We start from the raw sequence: 27094 nt of genomic DNA, 5'->3' as shown, positions 1-27094 counted from the left end.
CAGAGAGTTAGACAGATGTTGTGTAGCAGAGACTTACAGAGAGTTAGACAGATGTTGTGTAGAAGAGACTTACAGAGAGTTAGACAGATGTTGTGTAGCAGAGACTTACAGAGAGTTAGACAGGTGTTGTGTAGCAGAGACTAACAGAGAGTTAGACAGATGTTGTGTAGAAGAGACATACAGAGAGTTAGACAGATGTTGTGTAGAAGAGACTTACAGAGAGTTAGACAGATGTTGTGTAGAAGAGACTTACAGAGAGTTAGACAGATGTTTACAGAGAGTTAGACAGATGTTGTGTAGCAGAGACTTACAGAGAGTTAGACAGATGTTGTGTAGAAGAGACTTACAGAGAGTTAGACAGATGTTGTGTAGCAGTGACTTACAGAGAGTTACAGAGAGTTAGACAGATGTTGTGTAGCAGAGACTTACAGAGAGTTAGACAGATGTTGTGTAGCAGAGACTTACAGAGAGTTAGACAGATGTTGTGTAGCAGTGACTTACAGAGAGTTAGACAGATGTTGTGTAGCAGTGACTTACAGAGATTTAGACAGATATTGTGTAGCAGTGACTTACAGAGAGTTAGACAGATGTTGTGTAGCAGAGACTTACAGAGAGTTAGACAGATGTTGTGTAGCAGTGACTTACAGAGAGTTAGACAGATGTTGTGTAGCAGAGACTTACAGAGAGTTAGACAGATGTTGTGTAGCAGAGACTTACAGAGAGTTAGACAGATGTTGTGTAGCAGTGACTTACAGAGAGTTAGACAGATGTTGTGTAGCAGAGACTTACAGAGAGTTAGACAGATATTGTGTAGCAGAGACTTACAGAGAGTTAGACAGATGTTGTGTAGCAGAGACTTACAGAGAGTTAGACAGATGTTGTGTAGAAGAGACTTACAGAGAGTTAGACAGATGTTGTGTAGCAGAGACTTACAGAGAGTTAGACAGATGTTGTGTAGCAGAGACTTACAGAGAGTTAGACAGATATTGTGTAGCAGAGACTTACAGAGAGTTAGACAGATGTTGTGTAGAAGAGACTTACAGAGAGTTAGACAGATGTTGTGTAGCAGTGACTTAGAGAGAGTTAGACAGATGTTGAGCTGTAATAGCTAAAGCTCATAGTTAACCTTTACAACCTCAATCCCCGGGGCGAGTTTACAGACGCTCACTCAATCACACACACTACTTTAAGGAACTCTCTCTCTCTCACACAATCACACACACAAACACACACTCACACACGCACACACGCACGCGCACACACACACCTGCATGCACGCACACACACGTGTGGTGTTTTTAATTTGCTTTAAGACAAACCATGTGTAAATTCATAAGTCGACAGCATTGCTGAGTATTTTCTCCTTAAAACTGCAGTGAACCAAAGACAGTCTCAAACACACGCTTTGAAATCGCTGGTGTTTCTGACGTCACAAACTACCTTGTAACCAATCAGATCAACGTGTGATCGTCAACCAGTGGATCTCTGAGCTGAGTGAGTGAGTGGAGGCGGGGCTCATTTGCATATTCATAGAACCGCACATACTAAATGAGGCAAGGGTGTCGAGTTACATTCAAGATATTTTAAGACATGAAGAATTTTAAGTATTTTTTTTATATTTTTTTATATGTCATTTAAGTGATTAATGATGAGTTTTAAGGGATAAAATGATTGACTACAGGGGGACTTTAATGCTTTTAAAGTGCATTTGGAGTCTGTCCCAATCCAAGTTCACTGAATATGGAAAAGCAGCATGAACATAATTTCCTTGAGTGTTTTATGGAAGAAAGAAAGTCATATGAGTTTGTAATAACATAATTTTGAGTGAATTAACCCTTTAATATGGAGCCTCGGACAGCGTCCAATCAATCACCACAGACAGCAAACGGACTGTGATCATTTCACTAAATTATCTATATTTATCGGCGCAGTTTGAAGGCTACACGCAATGTAAATCTAAACCAACCATCTTCCAAACAATTTAAAGCATCGCCCGGGTGCCACGGCACAGTCAGCCGCAGTCAAACATTACATTTTGAGATCTGGCATATTCCCAGCTGGAGTTGTTTGGTATTACAAATCCCTGAGATATTTGGTGTATATCTGGGTCCCTCGCTGCAGAGGTTCAGAAAGGCTTGATATTTCAATTCCAATAAAACGAGCTCTCGATTTAATGTGTGATTGTGGAAACCTTTGATTGTTATGTTAGTCGCCTACTAATCTCTGTGTCAGATGTGGTTTGAAACTTTAGATGGAAATCTAAAACACAATATGGTTGTTTAAAAGCGATGCACACTGAGGGTTCGGGAATGGCAAAATATTAAAGTCGAGGGAAGTGAAGAGGTAAATGTATATGTTAATTGGTTGCACAGAAACACAATATCAAAACAAAATCACCATCGGTCACAGCAGCCGTCGTAATCTAAACATATGACTCGAAATAATGGGAAAAAGAAAAGGAAAAAAGTACTTTTACAGAAACAAAATGAGGTTTAGGAAAGCATGACTACGTGCCTCAGTGTCTTAATGCACATCTAACATTATATGTCAGAACAATTAGTGCACGCCAAAATTACATCTAAAAATCTAGAACAGTTTTCACAACTGTCTCGCACTATTACCAGTGATCATTGGAAATAAGTTCATCAATGCGAATGCATTAAAATAGATCATACATATATTCATATATTAGCATAAATATATTAAAGATTGCTTACCAAACAGCATGAACAAACAATGATGCCAAGAGGACGAGAACTGGATCTGCACAGTCTCTCTGCCAACTAAGGTTTCATAGGGAGGATCAATCTCCTATAACACCAGACTCAACTTTGAACATTAAAGCAACTCATAAATCCATAATATCTTAATCATTGATCACCTTTTGGAAAGGGCGAGCGCTCTGTTCTTTCAGCTCATTCATTTTTATCTGTCCAAAGCCACTGTAATTGATACTGATCTATAAATACCACAAACACAGAACGAGGGCCCATCTGATGAGAACACTGATGTGTTGCACCAAACCCAATAAAACACAGGCAGAAAAAGGAATTAATATTCACTATCCCCTCTGGAAAACACGAAGTTCCGTGCGGGACAGAAGAAGATGGAGAGGCTGTTTGCTTTGACTCGGTGAGAGATGAGAAGACGCTTCCAAGAGAAATGTTAGCTTTGTCTTTTTGACTTTGGTAGCACGAGGGGGAAAGTGCTTGTTATTATTATCAGTTCTCTGTAAATGGATTTTTTTAGTGTCCGTCTAGACAAGCTGTAGAAAGATTATTTAGACTTTAAACTGGTTCGACTCAATATACTATAAGTGCTGCACGAAGACAAAAACAAGGGTGTTTCATCAACGACAGGCGCTTTTATGCCCCACGGACTCGTTTTTATTATTATATTTTTTATTGGTTACAGAAAGAACACAATATAACTATCGTGGAAACTTTCACTATGCCAACATGGCAACTTTTTCCTACTTTTTAAATGCATTTTATATAGAGTATAGATTTGTACAATTTTACCCAGACCCAGACTTTCAATCTAGAATTATGAAAATTCATCATACTGTATGAAATCAAATGTCATATGATAATCTAAACCTGCATTATTTATTTATTTATTAAATATACATACTGTATATAATCTAAATTTATATACAATACATGTATATGTATATATATATATATACAGTATATATATATATATATAGTATATATATATATATATATATATATATATATATATGAATTTGTTAGATATTATTTGGAGAAACTAGTGACAGTAAGAAAAGTGTTTTAGATATATACAGTACAGGCCAAAAGTTTGGAAACATTACTGTTTTTAAAAGAAGTTTCTTCTGCTCACCAAGCCTGCATTTATTTGATCAAAAATACAGAAAATAAAATAAAATAAAATAATAATAATATTGTGATATATTATTACAATTTAAAATAATTGGTTTTCAATTTATTATACTTTAAATTATAATGTATTTCTGTGATGCAAAGCTGAATTTTCAGGATCATTACTCCAGTCTATCACATGATCCTTTAGAAATCATTATAATATGATGATTCATTATCAAAGTTGGAAACAGTTCTGCTGCTTAATATTTTTTTCATAACCTGTGATACTTTTTTAGGATACTTTGATGAATAAAAAGTTTTTAAAAAAAGAAAAAAAAGAAAGAAAAAAAAGAAAGAAAAAGAAGCAAATGTTTTAAAAATAGAAATCTTTTGTAACAGCAATATCCACGACTGGTCAGTCATTTGGGGTCAGTAATTTTTTTCTTTCTTTTTTTTAAATAAATCAATACTTTTATTCAGCAAGGATGTGTTAAATTGATAAAAAGTGATAGTAAAGAAGATTTATATTATTAGAATATATATATATTTTTTGGAATAAATGCAGTTCTTTTTAATCTTTTATTCATCAAATATATTAAGCAGCAGAACTGTGTCCAACACTCATAATAAATCAGAATATTAGAATGATTTCTAAAGGATCATGTGATAGACTGGAGTAATGATCCTGAAAATTCAGCTTTGCATCACAGAAATAAATGATAATTTAAAGTATAATAAATTGAAAACCAATTATTTTAAATTGTAATAATACATCACAATATTACGGGTTTTTTTTCTCTGTATTTTTGATCAAATAAATGCAGGCTTGATGAGCAGAAGAAACTTCTTTCAAAAACATTAAACATATCACTTATCACAATAAGTTATATATAATTTTATATATAAATGCATATAAATGTATCTTTCCTGTAGCGTCGGCGTTTGCAACGCCAAGGTCATGGGTTCGATTCCCAGGGAAAGCAAAAACTAATAAGAATGTATGTGTGTACCTTATAATGCAATGTAAGTTGCGTTGGATAAAAAACGTCTGCCAAATGCATAAATGTAAATGTAAATAAGTTCACAGAGTCAAAAACGTCCATATTGAAGAAACACCCTGAAAGTCCCTCGAGTGTAAACCCTGATAACCCTGCAACAGCTTTAAATCTGCTTGTCAGTTTGCAGATACACATACAATAAAGCAGATATCATATGGCATAAACTCATATTTATGTTCCTTCTGCATTTCTCATGTGAAATCACATTGACAGTGGAGACATATTTTCCAAATGAGATTGTGTATGAATGTATATTTGCTCAAATCCTCAAATTACAGGACTCCACTCGTATCTCTTTTGCCCGAGTTGGTTTTTCAAATTACTGTGATTTCCTTGAATTACCCTGATTAATTATGTGTATCTGAATATATGGGAGAGGAAATGTCAGCATTTACACGACCCTAGAAAAAAAAGAAGGAAACAACAAACAAACTGTACTGGAAACCAGTGATTTGCCCCATACCAGCCCTACAGCAGACCTCAGGTTTCCCAAAATGAGAACTGATCATGGGAACTTTTCTGCCATGATGGATCACAGGAGGAATGTGACTTTCAATGGCCTGGTAATCCCCCTGGAAACATTCTATACCCCGTTCGAAATCACACAGGGACATTGAGGAACATTATCTCAAAAATGTTTGGAGAGAGGTGTCTATTCCAGATTCTATTTTGGGGAGAACCTTCCCAAAGAATAATTTCCTTTCAAGGATATCCATGCTCAATTCAGAGTGTGGTGTGTTTGATAAAGCCCTCATAAATAATCCGACGAGGCTATCAGGACAATATTAAAGATGACTTATACTATGCCCTTCTACAAAGTCTTGATGTTGTTTTCAGGCTCTACTAGAACAGGTTTTCCTGCTTGAATGTTGATTATTCTCCTCATATTCTCCATTGTTGCGGCTCCTCTCTTCCCAGTCTGTCAGTAACGCTCTGTTTAGTTCCTGTCTCTATGAAGCCCCTCCTTCTGAAAAGCACACTGTGCTCTGATTGGTCGGCTGGATCAGTGTGTTGTGATTGGTCGAGCGCTTCGAGTGTGTTTGGGAAATGTCCCGCCCCTTACCATAACACCAGTTTAACACACTACTAACTAACTCAACCAGGCCCCGCCCCTTTATTCTGCGCATTAATTATTTAAATGAGGAATATTGTGACGTGTTCGTTCCCGGAAGAAACTCAAGACTACAATGGAGGCGTTTCAGGAGTTCAGAAACACTGACACTGATATAGTTAAATGTCTTTATAAAGACACAGAACTCAGCACTGAACAAAAACTCGAGCAGTGAGTGGATTCTAACCTCTGATTGGCCACTGCGTTTTAAAAAAATCATCAGATATGTCTGTAATTGGCTACATTGCTCAACGACGCACAGCAAGTTGTAAATAAAAACCTTTAATGCTCTCCAGAAACACAAATATGTATTGGAGCGTTTGCCAATTATGTTTCGCCATTGTAAAAAGTGATGACTTCACTCAAAAAAAGTGCCTTAAAATTTTTATGTAAATAAACTATTAAGTAATGTGGTATAAAGTAATCCAAATTAAGTCATGTGGAATTGTCAAGTTCACATAACTTATTTTTTTCACTTAAGCATTAAGTTAATTTACTTGATTCATTTTAAGGTCTACTAAATTCTTTTAAGTTAGTGAACTGAACACTTATCTGGCCCTCGCTTATCTACCTCGCGTATTGCTAACGTCCCCGCTGGATGTAGAGAACAACTCCCTGTGGAGAGACTTTGTGTAACTTTGCAGACCACTTTCATGCTCAAACAGCAACATTGTAAAACATCATAATAGGTTGTCTTTATGTCAATGATGTAATTTAACCATAGAAAGGAATTACAACTTCAAGCTCTCGTCCAGCATGGCCCGTTTGCACGTACTCTGGATGCTTCTCGGCCAGAACAACAGTCTCTCACATCGAAAGTTGGCCATGGCGAGCTGATTGCCTCATTTCAGACAGTGGGCAAGAGTGAGGCATCATGGTGCCTCTGTCCTGGTCCTTTATAAAAAGACATCAGCAGAACCGGTCCCAGTGGGGGATTACACAGACAGCTAGTGCAGAACTCAAAACAGAAAGCTTGCAGTGTTTTTGGGTACAAATTTTGGATGGAAGGGATTTTATCTGCCCTGTTGAGCTTGGCACGGAGTGTATCTGCCCATATAACAGATGTGTTTGCTGTGGAAATGCTGTATGAATGTGCTCACTGCAATTTGACACATGGTAAACTAGAAAATGTACAGCATTTTAACACAATGTACTGGCAGTTCTGAGAGGCGTCATGTGCCTGCCAAGGTATTTAGGCAAATGTGAAAGAAGACATGCTGAACTTGGTTGTCGGTTTGTAATTCCAAACATAATAACTAAGATAATCACAAGAAAACCAAACAGACAATCCTCTGCTGTCTCGGAGATATCCCACCAAATCACACAGAGACAAGATGGGGGACTTTATTTTTAGCAGAAAGGATAATTCTGAAGACTGTAAAAAAAATAAAGCAAAATAAATAAATAGTATTATAGTTATTTATTTATTATTAACTTTATTCATTTACTTTAATTTATTATATTTTATATTGTATTATATATTATATTAATATATACATTTAATTAAAATCTATATATATGTAGTTAATCTGGTTCATTTCATTATATATATTTTTTTTTTTTGGCTAGTAGAAGTTTTGAATGGCCGGTGACTTAAAAATGTATATATATATATATGAATTATTCAAAAGTAATATATATTATTCAAAAATAATGCATTCAAAATAAAAAATATATAAAAAAGTAAAAAAAGTATTAAGAAATAACATTTTAAAAGCATTATATATATATATGTGCAACATTTAGTTATGCATAGGCCTAAAAATGTTTTGATATATATCCAATTTTCCCCTTCTTTCCCCCTGGATTTTCTGTTTTTGTCATAATTTTTGATGGGGAAAAAACAATGGCATAGCAATGGTCTGATAACTCATTTATTAGTTTTATCTATAAAAGTGCATAAAATTGTGCATGCAGAAAGAGAAATGCATCTAAAAAGAGAAAACAGGCCAGAGATGACAGGCTCTTACGGACGGCCCGGCACAGACGGGGACTTGCTGCCTCGCTCATGGGATTGTGTTGTCACACTATTCAACGCTGTATAATTCAGAGGCCTCTTTTGTGTCTGTGCAAGTTGTTTTGTGGCCGAGCAGAGGGAGGGAAGAAGGGAGAAGAAAGGATACAAAAATAGAGTGACGGGAGGAAAGTGTGAGGGAGTAAGAGGAAGACTTCTGCATTGGTAGACAAGACTATAAATAAGTCGTATAAGAGAAAACGATTAAAACCAGATCTATCCACGCAAGCCTCATGCTCTTAAACAGCTATTAGTGTGTCTGTGTGTATGTTGCTTGATGAGATGAGCACAGGAACAGATCTGTAAATGACATGCCTGTGTCAAAACGCTGATACACAGAAAATCAGTCTTATAGACACAAGCCAGAGATCCATTCACACACACACACACACACACACACACACACACACACACACACACACACGCACATACACTCTTCACTCAGTAATGCATTCTCCTCATGCATTTTAAGAGGAGTGCAGAACAAGATGGCATCCTGCCAATGTCTGATGGTTGACATCTACGCTTTTAATATTCTTTTATCTCGACTGACTTTTAGTTTTGTTGAATTATTGACCTCATGAAATGGCCTGACTAGCAGAGTTTTCTCTTGACATTTCCTGTTGACATATTTCCTGTTGAAAAGGTTGTCCATCTTTTTAAAATACCCAACAGGCTTTACACTAGGGCTGGGCAATATGGCAAAACATATTATCACGGTATTTCTTTCCATATCATTCGTTACCGATATTTATCACAATATTCATTTACCATTAACAGGGAAGGAAATGGGGAAGGAAACATTGAGACCATTGTACATGGTGATACTTGTCAAAAATGCCAGATTACACTTTTAAATTTAAAGTCCCCCTGTGGTGAAAATCCAGCTTTTAATGTAGTTTACATGTCTACAGTATGTGGTGTTTTTAATTTGCTTTAAAACAAACCATGTGTAAGTGCATAAGTCGACACCATTGCTGAGTCTTTTCTCCTTAAAACTGCAGTGAATCAAAGACAGTCTCAAAAATACGGTTTGAAAATGCTAGACCGTCCCATTTGACAACACTCGATTCCACCTTCACGGTTTTTGAGGGATACAGCCTCTGAATGGAAACCAGCTAATATCTATTTCATCCCAAGAGGTGATTAAAATGCACTGTGAACTTCTGAGTCAAGACCTTACCTATGCCTCCATCACAAGGGTAATTGAACATAAATTACACAGAGTTACTACTTCTTGAGGCCATAGCTTGTTTTCCCCCTCTGATGGCATAATGTGGAACGATCTTTGACCCGCTACTATTAACCACTGGTTCAGGTTGCTTTCAGATTGATGAGAGTGAGGGAGGAGGTGAGCGGCTTTATATCGCCGTCTTCAGCAATTATACACAGGCCGTCCTGACAGACACACGGTTGGTACGAGGTGGAATGTGAGAAGCTGGACGAGGCCCAGACACGAGGCCCACACAAGGCCCTGACATGAGGCCCAGACAGGAGGCCCAGACACATGGCCCAGACGAGGCCCTGACATGAGGCCAAGACAGGAGGCCCAGACACATGGCCCAGACGAGGCCCAGACACCAGGTCTAGACAAGGCCCAGACACGAGGCCTAGACACGAGGCCTAGACAAGGCCCAGACATGAGGTCCAGACAAGGCCCAGACACGTGGCCCAGACGAGGCCCAGACACGAGGCCTAGACAAGGCCCAGACATGAGGTCCAGACACGAGGCCCAGACGAGGCCCAGACACAAGGCCCAGACGAGGCCCGAACAAGGCCCAGACACGAGGCCGACACATGAGGTCCAGACACGAGGCCCAGAAGAGGCCCAGACAAGAGGCCCAGACAAGGCCCAGACATGAGGCCCAGACATGAGGCCTACTCACGATGCCCAGACACGAGGCCCAAACATGAGGCCCAGACACGAGCCCAGACACAAGGTCCACACGAGGCCCAGACACGAGGCCCAGACGAAGCCCAGACACGAGGCCCAGAAGAGGCCCAGACACAAGGCCCAGACACGAGGCCCAGAAGACGCCCAGACACGAGGCCCAGACACGAGGCCCAGAAGAGGCCTAGACACGAGGCCCAGAAGAGGCCCACACACGAGGCCCAGACGAGGCCCAGAAGAGGCCTAGACACGAGGCCCAGAAGAGGCCCAGAAGAGGCCTAGACACGAGGCCCAGAAGAGGCCCAGAAGAAGCCCAGACACTAGGCCCAGAAGAGGCCCAGATGAGGCCCAGAAGAGGCCTAGACACGAGGCCCAGAAGAGGCCCAGACACGAGGCCCAGACGAGGCCCAGAAGAGGCCCAGAAGAGGCCTAGACACGAGGCCCAGAAGAGGCCCAGACGAAGCCCAGACACGAGGCCCAGAAGAGGCCCAGATGAGGCCCAGAAGAGGCCTAGACACGAGGCCCAGAAGAGGCCCAGACACGAGGCCCAGACGAGGCCCAGAAGAGGCCTAGACACGAGGCCCAGAAGAGGCCCAGAAGAGGCCTAGACACGAGGCCCAGACGAAGCCCAGACACGAGGCCCAGACGAGGCCCAGACACGAGGCCCAGACGAAGCCCAGACACGAGGCCCAGAAGAGGCCCAGATGAGGCCCAGAAGAGGCCTAGACACGAGGCCCAGAAGAGGCCCACACACGAGGCCCAGACGAGGCCCAGAAGAGGCCCAGAAGAGGCCTAGACACGAGGCCCAGAAGAGGCCCAGACACGAGGCCCAAACGAAGCCCAGACACGAGGCCCAGAAGAGGCCCAGAAGAGGCCTAGACACGAGGCCCAGAAGAGGCCCAGACACGAGGCCCAGACGAAGCCCAGACACGAGGCCCAGAAGAGGCCTAGAAGAGGCCTAGACACGAGGCCCAGAAGAGGCCCAGACACGAGGCCCAGACGAAGCCCAGACACGAGGCCCAGAAGAGGCCCAAACACGAGGCCAAGACATGATGCTGGCCATGGTTCAGACGAGACCCAGAAGGGCTGAGGGTGTCACGTTGTTTGTGTGGCTGAAAACCACTAAACCACAACGCAGACATAATATCCAGCCACATGCTGCTTAGGTATGAAGCAACCGTTGTTTCTTGTGCCTCCATTAAAAACAGTTATTGAAAATCAGGACTTGATGATAACATAGAAAACGTCTGCAAACATGCTGCTACTCTGCAAAGAATTTTTTTAAAGGATTAGTTCAATCCCCAAATTCTGTTATCAGTTAATCACCTCTATGTCGTTCCAAACTCCTGTGAAACACAAAAAGAGAAATTTAAAGAATTCTGCTGGTGGCTTTTTTCCATGCAAATGCACTGAATGGGAACTGAAGCTTCAAAAAGGCCTGCTTTCTCTTTTTTTTTATATACATTTTTCTGCATGCACAATTGCATGTACTTTTATAGATAAAACTAATAAATGAGTTATCAGACCATTACTATGCCATTGTTTTGTCCCCATCGAAAATTATGCCAAAAACAGAAAATCACGGTGGAATGAAGGGGAAAATTGTATATTTATCAACATGTTTTATAGTCTTATGCACCATTGAAGTATCATAAAAGTGGTGCACTGCAAAAAAATTATGTTCTTCGTCTTGTTTTCCGGTACAAATATGTAAACGCTCTAAAATCAAGATACATCTACTGGATAAGCAAAATGACTTGAGATATTAAGTATTGTTTTCTGAAAATATCATTGTGCTTAAAACAAAAACAAATATCTGTCAGTGGAGTCAGAAAAAAGATAATCTAGTTTTTCCTTTGAATTAATTTTATATTTCTGACTCCACTGACAGATATTTGTTCTTGTTTTAAACACAAATTCTCTTCATTTCTGATGCTTTTTTCCCCACTAAACTATGCTTAATATATGAAGTAATTTTGCTTCTCCAGTAAATGCATCTTGATTTAAGAATTTTTTGATATTTTAAATGAAAAGCAAGTCAACATATTAAGCAAGAACACTTTTTTTTACAGTGTGTCGGGAACATACTGAAATTTAAGTTTATATATAACTCATTTACACGGTCATTATAGAGGTAGAGATGTCTGATTCCTGAACTGATCCTTTTTGAGTCTGTTCTTTTCAATGAATCAGTTGATTCAGTTCACAAAACCAATCTGAATGATTCCTTTATGAACATTTTTCAACAATTTAAGAGTTCAGCTCTGAATAAATGATTCAGTCATGTTAACAGCTCACTGGACGGCAAGCTTATTGGCAAATAGATTAAATCGCAGTGTGTTTCTAACACAATAATTTGGTGTGATTTCAAAATAATCCAAAAAAGTCATATGGACCACAAATACTGTTTCAAAGTTTATTTTTCCATGGGCATGAAAAGTTCAATTCTCCTTTTGTGTTTCACAGAAGAAAGCCATACAGGTTTAGAATGTAAAAAAAAAAAATCAATATGGTCATGTGTGCTTGTGTTTTTATTATGTTTTTAATAATGTAACGAATTTCAACTTAAGTTATACAAAATTCAACTACTGTATGCAAGATTTTTTTTTTTTTATGACTTGAACAGAAAATTTGATTAAACTAAGAACAGAATTGATAGATGAAGTGTCTCTTTGAGGTTTGAAAACAACTATAAACTATCTGACAGTTTAAGACCAGTTGAAGACCTCGGCTAAGCTTGCAGACCAATATATTGTTTTAATGGAGAACATAATGCAAGATTGGCGTCAAGATTGGAGATCATTAAAAAATATCAGTGAAAAAACCCCTGATAAAACAAACTACTCCTCGAGTTCTGGCAGAGAGAGGCAAGACCTGTGGCTCGGATACAGCACAAGTGTTACAAAAACCTTCATGTGAGAATGATAAGAGAAAATATAACTCATCCAAATACTCTGCTTCACACACACACACACACACACACACACATTTTTGATTTCCCGTTCTCTCTCGACTCTGTCCTCTGTGCTTTCCCACAGGGAGGGCAACATTAACGCTCATTACTTATCTCCCTCTCTTTATTCAACAGTTTTGCAGTTCGGCACAAGAGTCATCCATAGCACTCTTTCATCCACAAATCTGATGCTTTGATTTGATTTCATGGAAAAGCTGATGTATTTAAACACTATTAAAGCTGAAATATTGGCTAACAGGGACCGGAGAAGACTTCTCTCTTGGGTTTATTAGTGTCAGAAGGTTCTGATTATAACGAACGAGTGGATAAAATAGGAAAGGAAATATACAGTAAACTTTGTATCAATGTGTATTTAAGATATTATGCTACATTTAGAACGTTTTCAATTATTAAAACTGTTGAATTGCATTTCTAAAATGAATGAGGAGCCAAACCTAACAGGAAAATGGACAAACATCTCATGATTTCTGAAATCACACACTTGCATTTCTAAATGTTATTACGTTCGATGTCAAATACTGAAAAGACCCAAGGTTAATCATACACAGTTAAAAAGAAGAAAATCTCAGAGTACGGAGAAAAGAAAAAGCTCAGGTTTGAAAGATGTCCATGTCTATTTCTGGTTCAAAACAAATTGAACAAAAGTTATATTTTAATTAAAAAATTTAAAGTGATATTTTTTAATGCCAACAGTAACAGCGTTTTCCAAAGGAAATACTCCAGGGCAACACAAATGCCAAAAGATACAACTAAATATTCTCATTTTTATTCAGCACACATTCACTTTTAGCCTGAGGAATTTCCCCCCCAAAAGCCCGAAACACCTAACGTAAATACAATGACAATTAAATTCACATTAATCCTGAAGCGAGCTGCACAGGAGGACAATTTATTAAAGTCACAGACTGAAATCTGAGCGCATAAATACATTAGGCTGCCTACAGTGAGCCGGGAGAGAGTTTACAAAATTAGGAAGACGTTAAGTGGCGTATTGGTTTGAGTTTCGGGGTGTAGATTTCAGGAAGTTTCTCTGCTCTTTATCAAACAGACATGGCAGAGGGAGCTTATTGACCCAGATGAAATACAGCTTGGGGAAAATTGCTTCAAAAATAGCATGGATCATCAAGACAGACTCAATTATTTTTTTATATTTTTTTATAAATAAATTTTTTTTTTTTTTTTAAGGTGTTCACTTGTGGTTTGACCTCTCACAGGTATTAAAGAGGACTTTAGTGTGTAATGTTCCTGTTTGAGGATGAAAAAGCTCCAGTTCTTCTCTATATCAGTGTCAGTGTTTCTGAACTCCTGAAACGCCTCCATTGTAGTCTTGAGTTTCTTCCGGGAACGAACACGTCACAATATTCCTCATTATAATAATTAATACGCAGAATAAAGGGGCGGGGCCTGGTTGAGTTAGTTAGTAGTGTGTTAAACTGGCGGTTATGGGAAGGGGCGGGACATTTCCCAAACACACTCGAAGCGCTCGACCAATCACAACAGACTGCTCCAGCCGACCAATCAGAGCACAGTGTGCTTTTCAGAAGGAGGGGCTTCATAGAGACAGGAAGTAAACAGAGCGTTACTGACAGACTGGGAAGAGAGGAGCCGCAACAATGGAGAATATGAGGAAAATAATCAACATTCAAGCAGGAAAACCTGTTCTAGTAGAGACTGAAAACAACATCAACACTTTAAAAATGTGTCTAATATGACTTCTTTAAAACTGAAGCAGTGACGTCTCTCTGTGGTGCTCAGATAAATGTGGCACGGTTGCGTGTAAAAGCTATGAAACAGGAAGGAAGAGCTTTTTGGTCAGTTAAATGAACGTTCATCCAGCTTGTTGCTTTTGGCTGCCTCTATCAGTAAAACAAACTCTGATACAAAGGAAGTCACCCTTAAAATAGCTCAGCCCTGCTTGGGCTTCATACACACGCTGTGTGGCCGAGTGAGGGTTCAGTCTTCATGAATACCATCAGTGACGGAAACCCTCTCGAGCGTCGGGATTAACCTCTCCGCTTTACTCGAGTCGAGGGTCGAGCAGAACAATGGTGAATTTCACAGGGCCTGGGTTCGAATGTGTGCTTCTAAATCTAAAGTGCTTGGCAAGACGCACTATCCTCAGAAACATGAGCTCGGAAAAAGTTCTCTTTGAACACGGAGTGTGAAGATCCATCACTTCCAGTCCCCTGACGACTCACACATGTGACATGACAGAAGCTTGAGCTTTTTCCAAAACGAACCTCGAGCCCTACTGACAGACTGAATTCCTCTAAATAGGCCATTTATGCCCTTTTCAAAGTCTACTAGAACAGGTTTTCCTGCTGTAATGTTGATTATTCTCCTCATATTCTCCTCTCTTCCCAGTCTGTCAGTAACGCTCTGTTTAGTTTCTGTCTCTATGAAGCCCCTCCTTCTGAAAAGCACACTGTGCTCTGATTGGTCGGCTGGAGCAGTGTGTTGTGATTGGTCGAGCGCTTCGAGTGTGTTTGGGAAATGTCCCGCCCCTTACCATAACCGCCAGTTTAACACACTACTAACTAACTCAACCAGGCCCCGCCCCTTTATTCTGCGCATTAATTATTTAAATGAGGAATATTGTGACGTGTTCGTTCCCGGAAGAAACTCAAGACTACAATGGAGGCGTTTCAGGAAGTTTCGAAACACTGACACTGATTTGGTCCTTATAAATGTCTTTCCTGATCAACTTAAATAAAAGTATTAATTTCTTTCAATGCAAAGTCCTTTGACTTTGATTATATGAAGAAGAACAGCCAGAAGATTGTGTTTCACAGAAGAAGGAAAGTCCTACGGGATTGGGAATGACATGAGGATGAGAAATGATTAGATATCCAAGGAACTGGATAATACCATTCTCTCAAATGTAAAAGCATCCCTTCATGATACCCCTGATAGTTTAAGTATTTGAGATTAGCTAGCAACGTCCACAAGAGGCTAGTTTCCTGTAACAAATGATTAAAGATCACAGTCAATCCACAACAGTATCCGTGCCTGCTTCTGGGATAATCCCTGGACAAACAGAAGCCACCTTTGACTGGACAGGAATGTTATCGGGATACGCTCTTCCCCCGTCCCAGATGAATTCCTCAGTAAACGTATGATCGACCCCACACAGACCCTCCACACCTCAGCAACACTCACTATCTGCAGTCTTTCATCAGCTGAGGCTCGAGCGCGATCCAGGATCACTCCTCAGTCACGGCTCGCTGGATGAAGACGGATAGACCAGCGAAGACACTTCATCTTCTGTCTGATGAAATATGTTAAATGCATCCTCATGTTCCTCCAGCACAATTATCCTGAAGGAGAACTGCACCTCACTCCACTAGAGCACGCTTTTCGGTGACACTTTACAATCAGGTTTCATTTGTTAGCATTAGTTAATGTATTAAGGCGAGACACTCCAGGTGAATAGAGTAAAAAAAAAATCTAATAAATATCACCATACTTCACCAGTTGATTGATTGCATTTATAAAAGCAAAAAAAAAATTGTATTACAAATTTCCTGAAATGTTATATTTAAATATGCAAATGAGGTGTTGTCTAATTTGCATACATTTATAGAACAAAAGTCGAATTTTCGCCATTTTTTTTTTTTAGGAATAAAATGTTGTATAAAATCAGGAAAATTATATATGAACAAACCCCTCTGTAAAAACCTTCATAATATAGATGAGAATAAAACTGTAAAGTTTGGTGTGTGTAAGAGATTTCTGGCTCAATGTAGGAGGAAAAACTCCTTTAGAGAAACTGCCCTTTAAAGATATAAATCTACAGATGCACATAGATAAAGTGCTCTAAAAGATACAGTTAAAAGTGTATTTTGGATGTTTTCTGTCCACTAGTCTGAAAAAACACTTTATGAGAAGCCAAAAAGCCCATAATCTCAAAATTGACAGATGCATGAAAAATCCAAGATTAATAAATGCTGTAGAAGTATTGTTCATTCTTAGTTCATGTTAACTATGTAGTTAAATAATGTTAACTAATGAACCTTATTGTAAAGTGTTGCTTTTCTTCTTCTATACCCGTCCTGTTATATTTCAATGTGACTTAAGTAGAGCTACCGAACAAGACAGCTTCTCCCTGCCATGATCTATTAACATCGTCTAATCGACGCTATGTTTTTTCCAGCTTAAAGTACATCAGTGAGGAGGAAAAGTGGCTTTACTAATGTTAGCAGATGTGCTTATACTCCTTCCACTATATTTTATGATAAGCCAGTTACTCACTGGTGTAGAATTCAGACTGTATGAACTGCCAAACGGCTTTCTTATGAACTCTGACACACTCAAATGTTCAAGTACGTCTTTTGATAGCATGTGCATGTCCTGGTAAAAAAAAAAAAAAGGCTTTTTATTTTTCTTGCTTTCATGCTTTTGTTTTTTAACCATTGCAGCATAATATTATTTCAGCTGAAATGCAGCCAAAAGAGATTTCGTATTCATATAAGTGTCTGGAAATACTAATCTGTGGCTGTTTTACATCCATCAGCATAATTAAGTTGGACGGCGCTGCAAAAGGAAGAAGAGAATGGAAATGCTGAGAAAAGCACGTGGGATTCGATCGTTTGGAAGGAACGCTTTAGATCAATTATGATTCCGTTCATGTTGCAGCCATAACTTCTGCTTGAAAACATCATGCTAGATTATTGTTTTAAAAAGGACTGGGCCACCCAATCTATCATTACATAACCTTGAGTCATCACGTTAATTCAACAACAACGAGCAGAGCATAAAACAGGTTACACTGAATATATATATATACTGTACTGTATATATACTGTACATACACACCCTTCTTTTAATCCATCATAATTTAAAAGTGCGGTTTGTTTTATGAAAATAACCAGATGAATTCTAATCTCAGAAACTCGCAAGTTCCCAATATTAATAAATATGAGTGTGTTTTAGATATAGTTTGTTTGTCTAATGAAACTGACGAAGACAATGTTAGATTAGTTTGCAATGCCAAGAAACGTTTGCTTGTTTCTGTCGGTGTTTCTGCTTTAGAAGCAATTATCATTAATAATTTGTTGACTGGCCGGTCTAGTCAACCCATTATAATTGAACTATAATTATAATTATAGCGAAATAAAAATCAAATAAGGTAGTAATTTAAATTATCATCAGCGTTTTATCAATTATACAGGAATGTATAAAATTACTACACAAATGCATGCAGCTATCTAAACAAATTACACTATTTTAAAATAAATAAATACATCTACAAGTGAGGTCCAAATGTCTGAGAGAACTAATGATAAAAAAGGTTTAATTTTATCGTTTTTGTTTTTAATCATTTACATATTTATTTTAATAAATGTAATAACACATTAGTTTGGTCTCAGATTTTTGGACATTTAATAAATATTATTATTACTATTATTACCATGGTAACACTTTACAATAAAGTTAATTAGTTAACATTAGTTAATGTATTAACTAACATGAACTAACAATGAGCAATACATTTGTTACAGTATTTATTAATATTTGTTAATGTTAGTTAATAAAAATCCAGCTGTTCATTGTTTGTTCATGTTAGTTCACCTTATGTTCACAAATACAACCTTTGATTTTAATAATGTATAAGTAAATGTTGAAATTAATATGAACTAAGATGAATAAATGCTAAAGAAGTATTGTTCATTCTTAGTTCATGTTAACTAATGAACCTTATTGTAAAGTGTTGCCATTATTAATATTATTATTATTATTGAATTCAATTCATTTATTTGTATTACAATTTACAGTGATCTGTTATCAGACGTAACTCTCTAAGTTATGTATTTCAGAAATGTACATACAGTATACAAATCACAGTTAGCTAAAAATGTATTAATTTAAACAATGTAATAATTTAAGGCAGAAACAATGAGCTCACTGAAGTCATGAATACGTGTTTGTTTACAAAAAGTACTCATTATGTTTTAATCAAATATAGTCATTAGTCATTTAGTGTATGCACAAATATTTTTGTTCCCATTAAAATAAAATTTGCTTCAAGGTTATGAAAAACAAAAGCAAAACCCTCTCAATCATGTGTTACGGAGTGTTGAACAAGCTGACGCTCTTAGAAAGCTTTAGACAGTGTTCTGTTCTCTGGCAGGACAGCTAAAGTTAAAGTTACAGTTTAGCCCATGACTATAGATCCTCCTCGCTCTTCCTTCAAACGCTCCCGGGGGTCCGGCTGACTTCCGGCTGACTTCCGGTCATTAAAGAGACAGCGCATCGACTACCATCTGTGTGACTGACAGCTCGACGTGTGGAGTCCACCTGAAAATCTGAACATCTGTGAGAGCCGCCAGACGCCGGTGGAGCGGGACGCTCCCGAGCACAGCGATGGTGTTGATGTAAATCAGCTTCTGACAGCTAAAGTGCCCAGCGTAAGGCTTTTAATAAGACGGGTCTGTTATTGTAAAAGCTCGTTCTCTGCCTTGTTGCAAAACCCGCAGTGCAGTGACCATAAAACTCGTCCTTACAATCTGCCATCTGAACATCGGCCAAGAGCGCAGCGCAGAGAAAACATCTGAGACGTCTCACTGTTGTCTAAACAATTCTAGACGACGATCGAGCGGCCGAAGTGCTGAGCGTCAGGAAGAAGCGCTGATCCATGTCGGATTTACACTCGTAAACACTTCTGACGGATACACAGAACGATAGACAGAACGAGAGAACGATAGACTGAACGATAGACAGAACGATAGAACGATAGACAGAACGAGAGAACGATAGACTGAACGATAGACAGAAAGAGAGAACGATAGAAAGAAAGATAGAACGATAGATAGATAGATAGATAGATAGATAGATAGATAGATAGATAGATAGATAGATACACAGAACGATAGAACGATAGACAGAACGAGAGAACGATAGACAGAACGATAGATAGATAGATAGAACGATAGATAGATAGATAGATAGATAGATAGATAGAGCGATAGACAGAGCGATAGATGGAATCTATATTTAAAAGTGCTATCTAAAATGTAATCAATCTTGATGGTTAACATGTAAAAACATACCATTTTATTATATTTTTCTTCAATAATAGTAAAAATGTAAGCAAAGAATATCTGTGAGCTGTGCCTGTAATCGTCTCACCGCTGCTTTAGACTTTATCTTTAGTTCTGACTCGCACATCCAAACTCTGAGTCTTCACACACCGAGCTCTACTCTTTAAAAACACTGTATTAACACACTCCTCTCTCCTCTCCATGAACACCAGAGTTTAATAGTGGGCACAGATGCCGATCCCTCACCTTCTGCAGCCACTGTGTGTAGTTCTCCATGACGTGCTCCAGCTGCTGGATCTTCTGGCTGGAGAACTCGTCTTCGGCTTGAGGAGCGTCTCGCTGGAGAGCGTTGGCGTTGTACGGCGTTCCCGTTTTAAACTCTCGACAAGCTCCCGCGTCGTTCTCCGGGAGGATGAAGGTGTAACTGCACTGTCCGTGTTGGATCCGGTGGTGTTTCCGACTGCTGTTGCTTTTCCCCGTGGAGCTTCTGAGTCCTTCCTCTGCTCCTCGTCTCTGATCGGCTCCTGCACAGTCTGAGAGAGCCAGCAGCGCTGCCAGACACACACACTGCCACACACACCACATGGCCGGAGCTGGAGGAGTGTGTTCAAGGGTTCGCTCGGGTGCTTTAGTCCGGAGTCAGGTGGAGTCAGTGCGAGGAGAGATGTTCACGTCTCTGGACCGGCGCCTGGAGGTCATTATTGATCCGGTCACCTGCTCAAAACACTCTAATAGTCACCGTTCTTGGGGAAAACTGAAGCTTTGAGAAACTGTGTGTGAAACGCAGTCATGAAGAACACATGAAGATGTGGTCTGGAGTTGTCAGACCTCCCCTGGCGCTCTCTCTGTGTTTGCTCTGTGTGTGTGACCGTGCGACTCAATGACTTTGCTCTGGGTTTCTAGCATGCTCTGCGCCGGCCCCTCGCAGTGACTGGAGAGGAATGTGTGCGTGTACGTGTGTGTGTGTGAGAGAGAGAGAGAGAGAGAGAGAGAGAGAGAGAGAGAGAGAGAGAGAGAGAGAGAGAGAGAGAAAAGGAAAGTGAAGCGTAGCGGGACCCCAGCGAAGAGGATGTTCTCAGTGCTTGAGGATCGTTTTACAAGCGTTCTGACCCTGTGTTTGTGTAGTAGCCCTGCCTCCTGTAACACACACACACACACACACACACACACGCACACACACAGACACAGACACACACGCACGCATGCACACACACAGACACACACACACACACACACATTTAGTGGACAGCAGATCAACTTTTACACTATATTTTCACAATAGATTTGGTTGTATTAAAGGGATACTTTCACATGGAATTGTTATCATTTATGTATTCTCATGTTTTCCATAGTATATATATTTTTTCTTCCCATAAAACTCAAAAAGAGAAGTTTAGCAGAAATGTCCATTGCCTTTAAATAAAAGTGAATTATGACCATAGCTGTCAAAGTATTTTCAGAGATTAAACACTCATTCTGAAAAGTTTTCATTCTGAACTCATATAAAGCGAAGATGTCGCTTCAAAAGATGTGGAATATAGTAGTGAGGTAACATGGATTGTTTTATATAGAAAGTGTAGCGTGAACATTTTGGATGGATGGATTGGATGGATGGATGGATGGATGGATGGATGGATGGATGGATGGATGGATGGATGGATGGATGGATGGATGGATGGATGGATGGATGGATGGATGGATGGATGGATGGATGGATGGATGGATGGATGGATGGATGGATGGATGGATGGATGGATGGATGGATGGATGGATGGATGGATGGATGGATGGATAGATAGATAGATAGATAGATAGATAGATAGATAGATAGATCAACACATGGAATGTGACATTGTGAAACTCTGCTCCAATCAGAAACACAAGCCTGTATTTCACAGCATCAAATTCTTGTTTCCATAAAAACAAACTGAGTCCAGAACTGAGTCTTCCAGAACTGAGTCCAGAACTGAGTCTTCCAGAACTGAGTCCAGAACTGAGTCTTCCAGAACTGAGTCCAGAACTGAGTCTTCCAGAACTGAGTCCAGAACCGAGTCCAGAACTGAGTCTTCCAGAACTGAGTCCAGAACTGAGTCTTCCAGAACTGAGTCTTCCAGAACTGAGTCCAGAACCGAGTCCAGAACTGAGTCTTCCAGAACTGAGTCCAGAACTGAGTCCAGAACTGTCCTGACGGAGGAGCTTCATCATCAGAGGAGAAGCGGAGCAGCCGTCGTTCATACTGACCCTGGATCAGCTTTCCCCATTCATACTCCAACCAACTATTGTGAGATAAACACAAAGAGCTGCTCTCAAACCGCAAGCCAACAGTTGGCAGGATACTGTGCTTGGAGACAGGAGGTCAAAGGTCAAGTTCCAATTAAAGCCCCTCACCCCCTACTATGGCAACCTAGCTGGCAGATGAAGACTGAACGCTCTTTACTACACTGAGTATGAGACAATGACTCAGTAATCCTCCTCCTCCTCCTCTTCCTCGCGGTTGCAGGCGCCCCGAGATAACGAGCCCAGAATAACACTGAGTCGTCTTAACTTAAAAAGCATGAGTAAACATTTCTCTGAAATCTGACGCCACACCCCCGTATCTAAACTATAGCGTCTGTTTCAGAACCATATAAGCAGCTAAATAAATGAATTTCAGATTAGAATGATAACTGTTAAAAAAATGATCAAATATAGTAAATTTAGAACTATTTTTATCTGGTGGCCTAAAAATGGGTCGCAGACAGCAGAGAAAAACAAGGCCAAATATGATGAAAAAGTAAGTAATATGCATCCTTAGTCAATTATTTTCAAACGTATTAATATATAATCATTATATAATAGTGTTATAATCGTCGGCTATATGACATTCATGGAAATATCGATAAACGTACCGTTTGATTGTCTAAAATGAAGCACTGATGAAGAAGAACTCCAGCTTTAGTTTCCCACTGAATCATGTTTACAGTGAAGCAGGTCAAGACTTCAAAGACCAGCATGATGAACACTATGATCCGCCGTTTACTCAAGTTTCCGGGAAATGCACAAACCGTGCATATATACACCGTCATAATTGGTTTGTGTAATCTACACACCAAAGTCTTGGCGGGAATGTAAACATAGAACACGCTGCGAGAAAACAAACACTGTATTCATGATGCCGGAGTTAACCGCTTACACTCCTAATGTTCTCAGCACACTCCACAAGATATATCATATCCCAACTTACTAAAGTAGGTTCTAAAACGTTCTCTTTAAGTTCTGAAAACGTTCTTTCTTCACACACAAATGATTCCATTTCATCGTTCTTCAAACATTCTTTGAGCGTTACTTGTTCTCTGAACATTCCGAAACAAGTAGTTATGTTAAAAAAAACGTTAGACTAACGTTGGAAACGTTATGAGGACAGGATTAAAGACCAGATTTTTAAAACAAACGTTCTATTAACGTTGTACTGTAGGAATGTGTGTGTTCACAACTTTGAGAAAACCTTTCCAGAACGTTCCGTGTTCGCTGGGATTGTTCAAGCCTTTATTGCACACTGAAGATTTTTAAATGATAAAGGATGATTAAATGTGTAGAAGGATAGACAGATGGATGGATGGATGGATGGATGGATGGATGGATGGATGGATGGATGGATGGATGGATGGATGGATGGATGGAAAGATAGAACGAGAGATAGAACAATAGATAGATAGATAGATAGATAGATAGATAGACAGACAGACAGACAGATAGATAGATAGATAGATAGATAGATAGATAGATAGATAGATAGATAGATAGATAGATAGATAGATAGATGTCATCTGTGTTCAAATAAATAAACAAGTGCTTAATCATAAAACAATGCAACTGTAGCAGTTTTTACAGTAATATATATATTCAGTATCCTGCAGACGACTCCAACACGAAGGCTTAGAGAAGCCGACACAGAGAACGCCACAGATAACACTGAGAAGGTGAACGTGTGGAGCTCTCGCTCGTCTCCACGGCTCTCCTGCGGCCAGACTCCGGCTAAACATTTACTCACAGGGGCTTTTCTGGCGGTGACGGAGCTGAACTGATGCCAGGACTTATTCATCCATTTCACTGGATCATTACCAAACACTGATGTGTCACACAGACGCATTCTTCCGTCTTCAATGGACCAGTTCAACCCGTCCACAACCCAGTTCAACAGAGAGGGGGAAAACACACTCGCACTAAAGCCTCTCCACGTCTCATTCATCGAGATCAACACTCACAATAGAAAGAGGAATTTCAACGGCGGCTGCACATTCTGAATGTTTTCTAACCATCGTACTTCACAAATCCAGTGGTGATCAAAGATGCACAAGTGGCTCTGAGTGTTTAAAATGCAAAACATGCTTTTCTTACTTAGTATTCTTGTCTTGTTTCCAGTCCAAATATCTAAAAATACTTAAAACAAGATGCATTTACTAGATGCCATAAGATATTATGTCTTGTTTTCTGGGGAAATAAATCAAAATGAAATGAGTTGTTGCTTAAAACGAGTAAAATGATCTGCCAATGAGAGAAATGATCTTAATTCAAACAGAAACCAGATCATTCCTCTGACCCCATTGGCAGATTGCTTGTTTGAGCAACAACTCACTTAATATTGATTTATTTCCCCAGAAAACAAGACATAATATCTTATGGCATCTAGTAAATGCATCTTGTTTTAAGAATTTTTAGATATTTGGACTGGAAACAAGACAAGAATACTAAGTAAGAAAAGCATTTTTTGTAGAGTGGAGAGAAACGAACTACAAAAAGAATAAAAGAAAAGACAGGAGAGGGAAAGAGTTTATCGTAGAGAAGAGAAAGACATGTTTAGTCTGCTTTCTCGCACCTCAGTCTAATTCTTCAGGACACACGGTTTGATTGACAGCTGGTTGTGGCACATGATGATGTCATGATCTGAATGAATGACATCAGCAGTTATTAGACTCAAACTCCTGCTCGTCTCCGGTCGGATCTCTTGGGCAAAACCAACGGATCAGACGGAGGTCTGGGATTGTCAAAGCAACCCTCTGTCTGCCGAAGTTCATGTCAAGTTTAGGGAATGTGCGCTCTTGTACCTGTCAATCAAACGCTGTCCAGCACATCAGTGTTTATGGCACTGATTACAGTGTGCAGATGTGCAGATCAAACAACTGCAGCATTATTACTGGACGGACGATCGTTTGGCATTACAGTACTTTATTAATGGAATCATGTCAGACATTTTTTTTCTCAGTCGCATTTTCATTTTCATAAGCATAAGCATAAGCATAAGCATAAGCATGCCTTTCATTCTTCATCAACAGTGAAGCGTGCAACCCACTGTGACATTCATAACACAATCCAAGCTGACACGTGTCATATACAATGGAAAACAATAGTTTCTTGCTTAGTACTTTTGTCTTGTTTTCCAGTACAAATATCTAAACATTCTTAAATCGAGAAACATTTACTTGAGAAGCAGCATGACTGAAAAAAACATCAAAATGAAGCGAGTTTGTGATTAAAACAAGAACGAGTCCGAAAAAATCATCTAGTTTTCCCTTTATGAAGTTTATTTTTCTTACTCATTTGTTTGAAGCACAAACTCACTTCATTTTGAGTGACTTATTTCTTTTTAGAAAACTTAAGATAAATATTTTTTCTTCTCAAGTAAATGCATCTTGATTCAAAAATGTAGATTTTTTTTTTTTTTTTTTTTAAAGCACAAAGCAACTAAATAACATTTTTTGCAGATTAAATGGTTAAAGTCAGACTGAAAAGATCAGGAAACTCATTAACAATAAAGTTTCAGATCTGTATTGATGTATTTATCTTTCTCCCATCAGAAAGTTGCAGAAGTACACACTTTCGTTTTAAAAGATTGCAATCTAATAATCACTATTAATTATTAGTTACTCATTAGCATGCATATTACTAGGATATTGGCTGTATAAAGCACAAATTAATGCCTTATTCTGCATGACAAAAGATCTCTTAATCCTGCCCAATACCTAAACTACCTTACTAACTATTAATAAGCAGTAATTAGGAGTTTATTGAGGCATAGGTTGTTAATAGTTGGATAAAAGTGAGAATTGGACCCTAAAATCATATGCAATTGCAAACTTTTTCATACTGTACAAACTCATACATAATGTATTTTCAGAAATTAGTTACGCATACTACATTGTAAAAATTATTCCATAATTATTCACCAACTTTATTTTGAGATACATGCGGAAACCATGTACTTTCTAGAATGGCATGAAAATGTTTCTGAAGTGAATGTGAAATAAATGCAAACAACCGATTTTTAAGAGACACTGTAGTTCTCTAGCTAAAACTTAACCCTTCGTTTCCAGCAGATTTGATTTATCTTTATGTTTTAGCACCGCTGCCATTCTCCATGGACTTTCCTTCTTTTAAAACCTGACTTCTCCGTTGACTATTTCAGCCACAGGGGATTTATTTCTCATTACCTTTATAGTTTGTGATCGTTGTGAAATGCTAGATATGGGTTCACTGACAAATGAAAGCTTATAGGATTGCCATCTTCACTGCCGCAGTAAAACTTGACATTTCCCCAGAACACGCTGGAACAGAAGCTGCGTGTGTATCTTCTTCCTCATCCCAGCTGATGTACGATCCTCAGCTTTCGTAATCTCTCTGATCTAGTGCTTGCTGATGTTGGGCTCTTATCGGTCCAGGCCACGGGAGGATCTGCTCCTCATAAGAGTGTTTACACTGAATCTGGAACCATACTTCATCTTCACAGAACCCGCACGCACTGAGACATGGACTGCATGAGAAACATGGACCAAACCTCCGGAGATGAAGTTTCCACTGAGGGAAAGTTATTAGGAGAAGGTGAAGGTCATAATATCATTCTTGAGTCGCAATTTAAACCATTAATCTTCGAGTTCCAAATGATGAAAAACTGGTTACATTTAAATTTAATACATTTTTAAACACATTTGAAACTTTTTAGTTCCAACTGATAAAAACTGGTTACATTTAAATTTAATAATTTTTTAAACACATTTCAAACATTTTAGTTCCAACTGCAAAAAACTGGTTACATTTAAACACATTTAAAACTTTTTAGTTCCAACTGCTAAAAACTGGTTACATTTAAACTGAATACATTTTAAACAAATTTTGGACTCGATATGT

The 27094-nt window shown here is 38.9% G+C and overlaps 1 protein-coding gene across 1 annotated transcript in view; it reads right to left on the bottom strand.

Moving 5' to 3' along the window:
• angpt1 (angiopoietin 1) overlaps nucleotides 1–21255 on the bottom strand; it is a 70413-nt gene extending 49158 nt beyond the window's left edge. The window contains exon 1 of the mRNA XM_082185908.1: nucleotides 20180–21255. Coding sequence (XP_082042034.1) covers nucleotides 20180–20518 — 339 coding nt within the window. The 5' untranslated portion in view covers nucleotides 20519–21255. The remainder of the gene's footprint in view (nucleotides 1–20179) is intronic.
• Between the last annotated feature and the right edge of the window lie 5839 nt (nucleotides 21256–27094).

The sequence above is a fragment of the Leuciscus leuciscus genome (assembly GCF_965113295.1).
Source record: "Leuciscus leuciscus genome assembly, chromosome: 12".
Classification (NCBI taxonomy): Eukaryota; Metazoa; Chordata; class Actinopteri; order Cypriniformes; family Leuciscidae; genus Leuciscus; species Leuciscus leuciscus.
This window is presented reverse-complemented; position numbering and strand designations above follow the sequence as displayed.